Source organism: Bombus flavifrons, chromosome 11, assembly GCF_040668555.2.
Source record: "Bombus flavifrons isolate JBK064 chromosome 11, iyBomFlav1_principal, whole genome shotgun sequence".
Taxonomy (NCBI): Eukaryota; Metazoa; Arthropoda; class Insecta; order Hymenoptera; family Apidae; genus Bombus; species Bombus flavifrons.
Window position 1 is genome coordinate 12,708,255 of NC_138452.1, and position 12,304 is coordinate 12,720,558.

The window sequence follows — 12,304 nt, forward strand, 5'->3', positions numbered from 1 at the left end:
GAAACATTGACAATATACATATATATGTATGTATTGATAGTCTGAGGGTACCATATGTATACAAAGTGAAAAAATCACATTCCTTGTAAGCAAGAAAAGTATATTCACAAATCACTACATATATGTATATATATGTATATGAAAACCAATTTTGTTCATTAAATTTATCATTTATTATTTATCGTCTATTTAAATTTTCCAATATTTATTAATATCACTATTAACTTTTGCCATTTTTAAATCATTCTTCACAAAAAATATATATGCCTTAGTTATTGTTTATGCCGTGCTGTGACGCTGCGTTAGCTAAAAATCACGACGAGTAATTGTATTATTTTATCGTTCTAATTAAAACTTAAATTATTTTCTTAATCATTGTGAATGTATCAATGTTAATATGGCTTCGGCTGAACTTGAATGGACTAAATACGTAGACGAACAAGAGAAACTATCAGCAAAGGTAATATTTTTATCATATATGTGTATCACCGGCTTAACCTCGCTATTGTTTGTTTATTACACATTTGCTATTCAAAAAAGTTTCTTTTTTGTGTACCTTCCTTGCTTAATTTTTAATTACTGAAATTATATATATTCTACAGTTAAAGCATGTTAAATCTATCAATAATATAACAATTTTAACCCCTTTTTATAACGAAACATTTTTATTATCTTTTTTTTTACCGAAATAATAACTTGTCGACTCTTATGACGTGTCAGGTGTCCAATCTAAATATAGATAAAGAACCTAAAGAAAATACAGCAAATACAGATTCCAAAAATGATGATGGTTCGGATGAGCAAATCTCAGCCGCAGAAAAATCATTATTCCAAAAAATTATACGTAAAGGTTTGGTAGAAACAACACAAGATATAGAAGTTCAAAGAAAGGATCCATCTTCACCTTTATATAGTGTTAAATCTTTTGAAGCTCTTCATCTGTTGGTATTTTTGCTATTAATTTCTTTATATTGATATTGTTTTAAAAAGATTATACAGTATAATATATATTATAGCAAACCTGCTTTATTAAAAGGAGTATATGCAATGGGATTTAATGCTCCATCAAAAATTCAAGAAACTGCATTACCTACTTTACTTGCTGATCCGTAAGTTTGTTTCTAATATAAACAAGTTTCTTTCATTTTTTAATACAAAGAATAAACGACAATCATAAAGTTTAATGGATTATTTATAGACCACAAAATATGATTGCTCAGTCACAATCTGGGACAGGTAAAACAGCAGCATTTGTATTAGCAATGCTAAGCAGAGTCGACACCACCAAAAATTATCCTCAAGTGCTTTGCTTATCACCAACTTATGAATTAGCTATACAAACAGGAGAAGTAGCAGCTAAAATGTCTGCATTCTGTAATGAAATAAAAATAAAATATGCTGTAAGAGGAGAAGAAAGTAATACATATTATAGATAATTTTCAACCATACAGAAATTATCTTTTTTAATAAAAATTTACATCTTTCTTTTTTGTTATTTCAGTAAGTCGTGGATCAAAGATTACAGAACACATAATCATTGGAACACCAGGAAAAGTTTTAGATTGGGCTGTTAAATTTAAGTTCTTTAATTTAAGCAAAATATCAGTTTTTGTTTTAGATGAAGCAGATGTAATGATAGCAACGCAAGGTCATCAAGACCAGTGTATTCGTATTCATAAGTAATTATTTTAGTTTATAAAAACGTAAAGAAATGATATTTCAAGCTGCATATTGTATTTATATTTAAATTTTACATTTAAACACATTGCTTACAGGCAGCTTCCACGCACATGTCAAATGATGTTTTTCTCTGCAACTTATGAGCCAGAAGTGATGAAATTTGCAGAAATTATAGTTAATAATCCTTTAATAATAAGGTTACTGAAAAAAGAGGAAAGTTTAGATAATATTAAACAATATTATGTAAAATGCAAGGATCTGGATGAAAAATATGCAGCTATTACCAACATATATGGTGTAATAACAATAGGACAGGCAATTATTTTTTGTCATGTAAGATATCTTTATGTTGTATTAATGAGTGGTTTTTCCGTTTTAAAATTATAAATAGTATTTTTCATTTATCTATAGACTAGAAAAACAGCGGGTTGGTTAGCCGAAAAAATGACAAAAGATGGTCATGCAGTAGCTGTTTTATCTGGGGAACTGACAGTTGAACAGAGAATTTCAGTTTTGGATCGTTTTAGAGCTGGTCTTGAAAAAGTTCTTATCACAACTAATGTTTTAGCCAGAGGTATTCATGTAACTCCAGTCATAGTTTTAAAGTCTAAAGCTTTTTATATTTCTTTCTATATATTTATTACGTACTTTTAAAAATATGGAAGTATAAATATGGAGAACATTTTTACAACTTTCCAACATTAATTATAAATTTATTTAAGTGATTCAGTAGTAAAAAAATGTTGCAGGTATTGATGTTGAACAAGTAACAATAGTTGTCAATTTTGATTTACCAGTGGATCAAAATCGGCAAGCAGATTGTGAAACATATTTGCATAGAATTGGTCGTGCTGGACGTTTTGGTAAATCTGGAATTGCTATTAATCTAATAGATTCGTCTCATGCAATGCAAATATGTAAGGATATAGAAGAACATTTTGGAAGAAAAATACATTACCTTGATGCAGAAGATGCAGATGAAATAGAAAAAATAGGAGCCTAGATTAATATTTAAGAAATACAATTATGCTTTTTATCAAATACGCATAGATATATTGTAATACTTCCTAAAAGAATAGACATTTGTATTCTCAACATGAATTCTTTGTATTTCTTTTCCAATAGCACATATTACCAACAAATATTATATGTTTACCTTTTTTTACAATGATTGTATGGTATTCTTTAATATCGAGTTAAAATATGGCGATTGGATCAGGAATATACACAGAGTTTGAACAATATAAAAATAAAAAAATATTTTTATATGTTATACAACAAATAACTGTTTGACACAGAGAAATATCATGTCCTTATCTTTGTACTGCATGTAACTTCGTTAAAATTAAGTTTGAGTTTTTATATAAAAGAAAAACTATTCATTCCTTCCACATTTAAATTTTAATTTGACCACATATGATCTACTGATCGATCTTTGGTTATATGTATTACGGTAATGTTACAACGATATTGTGATCACATTATCACGATTTCTATAAGTACAAATAATATAAGCTAAAATCAGTTAATCATTGGAACAAACTGATATTGGAATTAATAACTGATATTGGAACAAACAAATTGTGAATGTTGTATGGAAACTTTACCGACATATTTTACACATTATGAGAACTTTCTTATAAATGAAACATAAAATAAAAATATTTTAACACAATTCCTTCGACAATGGTATATAGATATTGATGTTAAAAATACGTAAAATGTATAATTTTCCATGTAATAGTGTAGCAAAGTAATTAAACAAAATGGTCATTATTGTAATACAATTCGTCTCAAATTCATTTACAAGGACATCCATACGTGACGTAATATTAAAATACGGTGTGCTTTAATGTATTTGGACGAAACTGTATGAAGCATTCAATCATTTTTTATTGTAACAGAATTTCTATATTATTTACATTTTATTTTTTCGATGTAAACATTTCTTTTCAATAGAACTCATTAATTTTTTAAATTTGTTAATGGAAGTATAATAAAAGTTTCTCAATAGGTGGGACGTTTTTTTTTAGAGAACACCCATAGTACGTATTTCAAACATACATTTATTAAGATTAAAAAATGAAAATAAATTGCAACATTTAAAAAAAGATATGAAACAAGTAAGTTTTTTAACTTATCGCAATACACACGTTTGTACATTTGCATTATTACTTATTCATTCATATAGATGAAAAATCATACAAAAATGCATCAAAGGATATTTCTCGCATCCTGAATTTCATAATTTATAAATACTTATCCGTCTTTTAATAACTTTTTGTCAATTAAGCAAAAGAATAAAATCGCTTTTGTAATAATTTTAATGTAGAAATAAACGAACAGGTTCCTATAAAGACAAGATTATTTGAACATATTAATTCAGTTTTTAAATATATTCTTGTGAACCACTGATTTGAAACTTTTTAAATTTTATTGACACTAACTATTAACTTTGACTTATTAAATTTTATTTTTTGACGTAATAGTATAATTTGTTTGCACATTTGTTACATATTTTTATAACAAGAAATTAACAAACTGTTAATATGGATATGCACTTCTTTCAATAAAAAATGAATTTTTCTTATGGCATATATTCAGCAGAACAATAATGTTTAAAAATATAAAACAAAAACGAATGATTCGAGAACAAATATCACAACGGTACATGAAAAACTTTCTTTCTGCTTATTTACTTTAAACATTACAGTACAGTAAAGTATCCTAAATATTTAGCTTCTTGGTTACTCAATCGGTAAATTGTATTTATATGTTTGCAATTCTAATAGCAGTTTATAGCAAATTGATTGATATTGCGATTGAATTGCAATGTGAAATTCAGTCTTTGTATGGGATATTATTCAATTACATTCCCATACCTCCCATACCACCCATACCACCCATTCCACCCATACCACCACCGCCCATTGGCATCTGAGGTTCTTCTTTAGGCAATTCAGTAACCACCGCTTCTGCAGTTGTAAGTAGTGATGCAACACCCGCGGCATCAGTAAGTGCTGTACGCACTACCTTTGTTGGATCGATAATACCTTTCTCGATCATATCAACATACTCATCATTCAAAGCATCGTAACCAAGATTGCTGTCACTAACTTTTGCTACTACTAAACTAGCGTCTACGCCTGCATTCTGAGCAATTTGTAAACACGGCATACGCAATGCATTTGCCACTATCTTTATTCCTGTTTCTTGGTCGTTATTTGATGCTTTCAAATTTTTAAGAGCTGGAATACATCTTAGGAGAGCTGTACCACCTGTAAAATGAAAATATCGAAAATAATTATTACGGAGATTTAATATGTAGAAAAAATTACTTTTTTCTTCTCAATATCTATGATGAATACATTTTTCTACATATAAGTTTTTTGTGTTCTGCCACCAAGTTCTTATATTTTGTACATTGCACGTTTATGTAAAAATTTAATGCAGAAACTGGAAGAACAATATCTAATTACCTCCAGGAACAATCCCTTCTTCAACAGCTGCTCTAGTAGCATTAAGAGCATCATGAACACGATCCTTTTTCTCATTAACTTCAACTTCGCTACTTCCACCAACTCTTAGAACCGCAACTCCAGATGCTAACCTTGCTAAACGTTCTTGCAGTTTTTCTTTTTCATAGTCAGATGTTGTATTAGCAATTTGATCTCTAATTACATCTGCTCTATGATCGATATCAACTTTCTTCCCTTTGCCCTTCAGGATGAGTGTATCATCTTTTGTAATTATAACTTCTCCTACTTCGCCTAAATCACATAACTGCACATTTTCTAATTTAACGAGATTTGCATCATCGCCAAATACAATCCCTCCAGTCAAAATCGCCATATCTTGAAGTGTTGCTTTTCTATTGTCTCCAAAACCAGGGGCTTTAACTGCAGCCACCTGCAAACCAATTTTCAATCTATTGACCACAAGCGTTGACAGTGCTTCACCATCAATGTCTTCTGCTATAATAACAAGCGGTTTTCGTTGGGAATTCGCTAATTCCAATGCTGGAATTATAGACTGCACAGACGATATCTTTTTCTCACTGAAGAGCAATAGTGCATCTTGGAATTCAACTTTTGCTCCTTTACTAGAATTTATGAAGTATGGAGATATATATCCCCTGTCAAATTTCATTCCTTCTATAACTTCCAGTTCGTCGTGTAGTGTTTTACCATCTTTTACAGTGATTACACCTTCTTTTCCAACTTTTTTCATAGCATCCGAAATAAGATTACCAATTGCCTTATCCCCATTGGCTGAGATAGTTGCTACTTGTGCAATTTCCTCTGGAGTTGTTACTGGCTTACTTAAGGTTTTTAATTCGTCCTTGACCTTATCAACTGCCAACATTACACCTGCAATATGTTCATTATTTTATTCTAAATGCCTTTCTACTATTTCATAATGGCAATAAGAAAATCTTCTAGTAGCATTATTTAATAAATTCAATTTTATAACAGGAATTTATATTTATATTATAATTTATTTTTATTTTTACTTACCTCTTCTTATTTCTACAGGATTAGCACCTTTACTAATTTTTTCAAATCCTTCTTTAGCAATGGCTCTTGCTAGAACTGTAGCTGTAGTTGTGCCATCACCTGCCTCTTCGTTTGTATTATTTGCTACATCTTGTACTAATTTTGCTCCAATATTTTGAAACTTATCTTTTAACTCAACTCCCTTGGCAACTGTGACACCATCTTTAGTAATTTTTGGACTACCCCAACTTTGTTCTAAGATGACATTACGTCCTTTTGGACCCATTGTTACTGCAACTGCATCTGCTAAAATATCAACACCTTGCAACATGAGTGCTCTAACTTCTGCCCCAAAACGTACATCTTTGGCATATGAACGAGCTTGTAATTGACGTAGTGCTGCACCACGCAATACAGTTGGTAATCTGTGCATCTAAAATAATTAAAGAAGAATTGTTATATCACACAATATTCCTGAATAAAAACTTTTTGAAATATATGCATCGAACATTTTATAATTTTGTATAAAATTAGTTTTTAAGTTTTATCGACGAAACTTGACATTAAATTTTATAATTTTATTTCCATAATAAAAAGAGGAATCTGTTTTCCTTAACATTAATAAATTTTGAAAAGGGAAAATTAATCGACTTGTAACGTAAACGTGGTTATGTAAACTGCCGCGTGGTCGCCGAGAAACCACAGTACAATACAGATTATTTTAAATAACTTCCAAAACTTTCTATAACAATTTTGTATCATATGAAACATTGCTTTTTTACTTTCTGTATTTTTTCGCCATTACTTTGATTTATAATCCAATATGACATACAAATCAATTCGACCGGCTTATCCGAGTAAAAAAAAACAACTGGAAATTATTACACCAAAGAATAAAAAAATATAAATAATTTTGAAAAACCGAGAGCAACTGTAAGAAGCATTATTCATGGTATTTCTGTTTCTTTGCTTTTTATCCTGCATCTTTGACTACGATTTTTAAAACTGTAAAAACGTTTCTTAAAACTTTTAATATTTCAATTTATTAAAATGACAAATACAAAGAAATCATTATAAGAACAGAACATATTGCTCTATAATAATCAAAAATATAAAATGTACAATAGATATAATTAAACAGAATTGGTCTAAGATTAACCGGTTAATACCTTTAAACAATTAATATATATTTATGTGCAGGAAGGAAATGAAATTTACGAAAAAAGTGTTTACCTTTAACTAGTGAATGAGAAAAAGCCGTTGATTAGAGATTGTAATTTCAAAAGTAATTGAAAATCGGCACAGCGTGACCGCACGTTGTTCGCCAGTAGAATGAAATGTGTAAGAGAGATTTCAGCTTACACTATCACATGGGTAATGCTCCCTTCCCCTCCCTTATCGTTTTATTCTAACTTAACCTTCTTGTATTCGATTAAGAAATTTCTTAAAATTTTCAACAAATTTAATCGATATGAAATATAAATAAGAAATAAAAATCTAGAAATTATTCCTACATTTTCATTTAACAACATTTAATTCTTTAATCATATCAACAAATTTCATTCTTAGTAAGAGTTATAGCTTCTAGAATGTACGAGAACATATGTGATGCAATCGTTCAGTATTCGCCAATCATATTCGTCGATTTGCCGGCAAATCATTCTATACATTTTACTATACAATTCACTATATCCAAATCAAGTATAAACAACTTCAAAATAATTTCAAATATAATAAAACGAAATACATATATCAGTTTTATTTCATTTTATTCCAAATTATATTAAATAATTAAGATATTTCTCTAAGTATTGTAATTTGCTGAATAATCGAAACTTATTGTCTAAGAAAAAGGATGTTTAAAAAGTTTTTAATAGTATATTAGCATTAAGCCATATAAAAAGCGTATTAGCCATTATGAAAACATATATTTTAAAATTTACGTAGTATTTACATGGATATCAATTTTATTTATTTACCAATGACCTTATTTGTTTGTTACCAATGTCATTTATTCGATCGTAATTAACATACAAATAAAAGTTCAGAATTCGTTTCTCAATAATAATTTATTTTTTATACTTTATCATAATAACTTTTTGTTAAGAAATATATATGTATATATGTAAGTTACAACACTACATGTGTTCAATAATATTCTAGCGCCATCTTGTGTCAGATTTTATATCTCGTGTAATGTCTCGTTTTACGTAACGTGTATACTGGGTTCTTACTCCAATACGAAATCAATAAACACGTGGTGGGGCAAAGAAGTATAGAGGGGAATTTGGAATCTTCGAGAAAAGCGGAGAGGATTGCTCGGTGCTGCACATAGATAGTACAACGTGGTTGAACAGCGAGTGCACGATCTCTGTCTATCGTAGAAATTTGAAATTTTAGAAACAATGGTAAGGAGAACATAAATCTTATCTTAAATTATATGTTATGTTATAATTTTCTTCATTAACTCAACATTTTCATATGTTTCAAAAATTTCTAAGGTTAACTTTCAAAATAGTGATTGAAATTATATATTTCCTGTTAAGTTAATCTTTAATTTAAAAAATGTAATGAATGTATTTGAAATCATGTATAATTTACTTGTATTGTTCGATGTTTTTTTGTTTAGTATAGTAATTTCAATGATATTTGATTCTATAAATCCTGTCGCATGGCCGGTGTAGTGAATGTCCTCTTTTTTCTTATTTATTTATTAGAGATAGAAAAACAAGTGACTACAGAACAGTTAATAAAACAAAAATATATACGTATGACGATAATTTCCATCGTGTGCTTATGATTTAATATCGCAAATTTTTTAGTGAAATTATTCGTAGATAGAGAGTTAATTACTGCATTTTTACATAATTGCATTTCTGCTATTAATTTTATCATTTGCAAGAAAATAAGTAGACGAATAGTAACCTAAACGTTTTTTGAATTTTATACAGTACGAAAAATTTCGTAAAATTACGCCATGCACGATCTTAAAGTAATTGATCTTAAATATATATCGTAAAACTAAATTTAAATATTATAAATCTCCTAATATATATTCTATGTTAATATTTTCATAATAGGCTGCAGCTAATGCCATCAAGAGACTTATACCTCTATTTGATAGAGTTCTTATACAAAGAGCCGAGGCTGTAACAAAAACAAAAGGTGGTATCGTTTTACCAGAAAAAGCTCAAGCAAAAGTCTTGCAAGGAACTGTTGTGGCAATTGGACCGGGACAAAGAAATGATGTATGTAAAAAGTATTTAATATTTGCAATAATATACTTAAGCAGCAAATACAAAAATAAAAAAGGAAGAATATTCATTTTCAGAAAGGAGAACACATCCCTTTAAGTATCAAAGTTGGTGATGTTGTATTATTGCCAGAATATGGTGGAACTAAGGTAGAACTTGAAGATAATAAAGAATTTCACTTATTCCGTGAGTCGGATATACTGGCGAAATTAGAAGTTTAAGGTTCTATTAAGTTTATGTTTGCAATTTTTTTAAGTACTACAGCCTATTTCATAAGAAATACACAAACAATGAAACAGTGAAATGTAAGTTAATTTCATACGAATTTTGATGTTTATCATTGTAGCGTACATAATGATATTCCCTTATGTATCTACTGTTATATATGCCATGATTTTGCACATATAAAAGGAAAAAATAAAGCATTTGTTGTGTTTATGTATTACTATTTGTTTAAATATTGCTCATTCTTATATTTTCTTTCAATCTTGGTACTAATGTAATAATGGTAAGAGAAAAAAACCATAGAATCCATTGATATGTAATAAGTAAAAGTTTGTATTCTTTTTATACACATAAATAGAAATATATATTTTAATAGGAAATAAAAGGACAATTCTATGAGTTTTGAAACAAAGTACAATTTTAATATAACCCAATCTTTTATTTCAATTTGATACTTTTCTTTACACTAGCTTTAATACCCGATATCTCTCCAGCGTAACGAGTAACTTCTTTTCTTACTTCTCTTATCTGAAAAATAAAACAATTGTTATTGTATTACAACATATTCATCATTTAAAATAAATAAATACATACCGCTCCTTTCCTGCGAATTTTAGCTTTACGATATTTATTTCTATGTTTTACTCTGGGGTTGCGTTGTTCTTTTTTACGATATGGCGTTAAACCTTTATTTTTTGCTATTTGATATGTAATTGCTCTTTTTTCTTGATCTTCAACTACGTGTGGCATGTCGGTACTTTCCATCTTCTCTTTACTATTATACAAAACCTCTTCTTCATTTACATTTTCTGTCTTCAATTCAGATTCTAAAGAATCCGCATTTATGATTTCATTTGTAGATCTTTTTACACAATTTGCTTTTTCTTTGAAATGATATGTCTTTTGTTCATTGATGTTTATTTTATTGCCATTTAATATATTATACAATACTTTCCCTTCTTTCTCTGCTGTTAACATTTCCTGTATTTCTTGTATTAAATTTCCTTGTGCAGATTCCAATTGATTTAATAACTGACGATATTGTGCTAGACGTTTTATAATTGGGTGAGAATTAACAGGCAATCTTTTTGCCTTCAGCATTAAATAGAAAGAGATATTGATACAATAGTTTAATAAAAGATGGTACTTTGTCTTTATGAAAGAAACTGTGGGGCAATTAGGGAGAATACCATCTTTAATTAACTTTAGAAATGGTGCCAGTGAATCTCTTGCTTCTGCCATGTGATCTAAATCATAATACGCATATTAAAAATATTTAATTTTTTAGTTTTCCCTTTTGAAATATATTTTATAAACTTTATTGAATATATATCATACCTTTAAAATCATTTACAAGAACTATAAATTCAGGACTTTCCTTCTGCATCATTATTTGCTTTTGTCTTTTGCTAAGTTTACTGAGATCTGTCTTTATAAATTGTTCTGTACTCTCGTATGCCTTTTGATCATCATTTCTTGTTTGTATAAAATCTAGTCCAAAATCAATGTCATCCAATTGCTCTGCCAATCTCTTTTGAATATTTCTAGCCTCTTCTTCTTCCATTTCTGCTTGAGCTAAATCTTTTTGGCTGATATTAGTATAATCTGGATCTACAAAATCAGTAGAGTAATAAGCTTTCTTCTTTTTTCCCCAAGCTTTTTCATTTGGTAAGTTGGAATCTTCTTGTAATCCTTCAATATCAGATTCCATGGAATCTGTCTGGACTTCATTTTCTGTATCATCTTGGTTCTGTTCATTTGCGTTGTGTAATCCATATACTTCATAATCACTATCGTAACTTTCCGAAGACTGTCTATCTCGTACTTTTCTAAGTAATTCACGTTCATTTTCTGAGTATTCTTCTTCAGAATTTATGACTTCATCTATATTTACATCTTCTAAATTCATTGTTCCTTCGTCCATTTCTGTTATCTTTATTGTGCTGAAAGAAATCAAGCAAATATACTTTTTGTAATAAAAATAAAAAGCTGTTAACATTATTAATAAAAGGAATACAACTTATATATTTAGTATGTAGAAACATGCATTTATTACTGAGATTAACCCTTTGCGGTCGTACCAAGTTCCGATATAATTGTTATGCTGGTCGGAATTCGTTTTCATTGAACAAACACTAATAATGTAACCTTACATATGATAACTTATACAAATCTTATTAAGAATCTTATGTATTTTCGAGACACAAAGAGTGCCTGAGAGTAAACATACAACCAATTTTTCTAAGAATGGTAAAATTTTAATCGCTGAAATTGATGTACGACCGCAAACGGTTCAATTTCATTCAAGACAATCTTTAGTTTACCTCTTTTTATTTCTCATATTAAAATTTTTTATTAGAACAATACAAAAATTGTGGCTAAAAATATTTATACAAGTTTTAATAGTATAGTTCACTTTGCAATCTTATTTATTATTTATTATTTTTGATAAAATATATCTTATCACAATATACGCACACACAACTTCATGACTTCACAAGCCATTTAGTTGGGGACTAGAGGTGTTCAATTCCGATTTGATTTTTCAGAGAAATCGATTCTTTCGGTTAAAAGATCGATCTTTTGAATCGATTTTCCTACGATCGATTCGTTATTCCAAAAATCGACAATCGATTATATGTTTTGTTA

At 28.8% G+C, this 12,304-nt stretch overlaps 4 protein-coding genes across 4 annotated transcripts; 2 read left to right on the forward strand and 2 right to left on the reverse strand.

Annotated features, from left to right (window-relative positions):
• The first annotated feature begins 139 nt into the window (after positions 1 to 139).
• Dbp80 (putative ATP-dependent RNA helicase Dbp80) lies at positions 140 to 3,693 on the forward strand. Its single transcript, XM_069123127.1, has 8 exons — positions 140 to 460; positions 721 to 941; positions 1,017 to 1,109; positions 1,199 to 1,416; positions 1,502 to 1,679; positions 1,776 to 2,013; positions 2,092 to 2,254; positions 2,430 to 3,693. The coding sequence occupies exons 1-8, from the start codon at positions 398 to 400 to the stop codon at positions 2,681 to 2,683; spliced, it is 1,428 nt and encodes a 475-aa protein (XP_068979228.1). The 5' UTR covers positions 140 to 397; the 3' UTR covers positions 2,684 to 3,693.
• A 33-nt stretch (positions 3,694 to 3,726) lies between these two features.
• Positions 3,727 to 7,657, reverse strand: LOC138184815 (heat shock protein 60A). The gene is made up of 4 exons (XM_069123126.1): positions 7,410 to 7,657; positions 6,198 to 6,609; positions 5,160 to 6,050; positions 3,727 to 4,958 (listed from the first exon to the last, which is right to left on the reverse strand). Exons 2-4 carry the CDS (start codon positions 6,607 to 6,609, stop codon positions 4,549 to 4,551), a joined length of 1,713 nt encoding a protein of 570 aa, XP_068979227.1. The 5' UTR covers positions 7,410 to 7,657; the 3' UTR covers positions 3,727 to 4,548.
• Positions 7,658 to 8,496: 839 nt separating this feature from the next.
• Positions 8,497 to 9,872, forward strand: LOC138184824 (10 kDa heat shock protein, mitochondrial). The gene is made up of 3 exons (XM_069123142.1): positions 8,497 to 8,584; positions 9,257 to 9,424; positions 9,508 to 9,872. The coding sequence occupies exons 1-3, from the start codon at positions 8,582 to 8,584 to the stop codon at positions 9,649 to 9,651; spliced, it is 315 nt and encodes a 104-aa protein (XP_068979243.1). The 5' UTR covers positions 8,497 to 8,581; the 3' UTR covers positions 9,652 to 9,872.
• Positions 9,873 to 10,046: 174 nt separating this feature from the next.
• Sas10 (UTP3 small subunit processome component Sas10) lies at positions 10,047 to 12,199 on the reverse strand. The gene is made up of 4 exons (XM_069123128.1): positions 11,980 to 12,199; positions 10,994 to 11,598; positions 10,250 to 10,902; positions 10,047 to 10,183 (listed from the first exon to the last, which is right to left on the reverse strand). Exons 1-4 carry the CDS (start codon positions 11,994 to 11,996, stop codon positions 10,094 to 10,096), a joined length of 1,365 nt encoding a protein of 454 aa, XP_068979229.1. The 5' UTR covers positions 11,997 to 12,199; the 3' UTR covers positions 10,047 to 10,093.
• Positions 12,200 to 12,304: the final 105 nt, after the last annotated feature.

Coding starts and splice junctions, on each gene's coding strand:
- LOC138184824 (XM_069123142.1), top strand. Junction 9,425..9,507: donor GACCGGGACAAAGAAATGAT/GTATGTAAAAAG, acceptor ATTCATTTTCAG/AAAGGAGAACACATCCCTTT.
- Dbp80 (XM_069123127.1), top strand. CDS start 398: ATGGCTTCGGCTGAACTTGAATGGACTAAATACGTAGACGAACAAGAG. Junction 461..720: donor AAGAGAAACTATCAGCAAAG/GTAATATTTTTA, acceptor ATGACGTGTCAG/GTGTCCAATCTAAATATAGA. Junction 942..1,016: donor TCTTTTGAAGCTCTTCATCT/GTTGGTATTTTT, acceptor TATATATTATAG/CAAACCTGCTTTATTAAAAG.
- Sas10 (XM_069123128.1), bottom strand. Junction 10,903..10,993: donor TCTTGTAAATGATTTTAAAG/GTATGATATATA, acceptor ATTATGATTTAG/ATCACATGGCAGAAGCAAGA. Junction 10,184..10,249: donor AAATTCGCAGGAAAGGAGCG/GTATGTATTTAT, acceptor TTTATTTTTCAG/ATAAGAGAAGTAAGAAAAGA.
- LOC138184815 (XM_069123126.1), bottom strand. CDS start 6,609: ATGCACAGATTACCAACTGTATTGCGTGGTGCAGCACTACGTCAATTA. Junction 6,051..6,197: donor TCCTGTAGAAATAAGAAGAG/GTAAGTAAAAAT, acceptor AACATATTGCAG/GTGTAATGTTGGCAGTTGAT. Junction 4,959..5,159: donor AGAAGGGATTGTTCCTGGAG/GTAATTAGATAT, acceptor TTCATTTTACAG/GTGGTACAGCTCTCCTAAGA.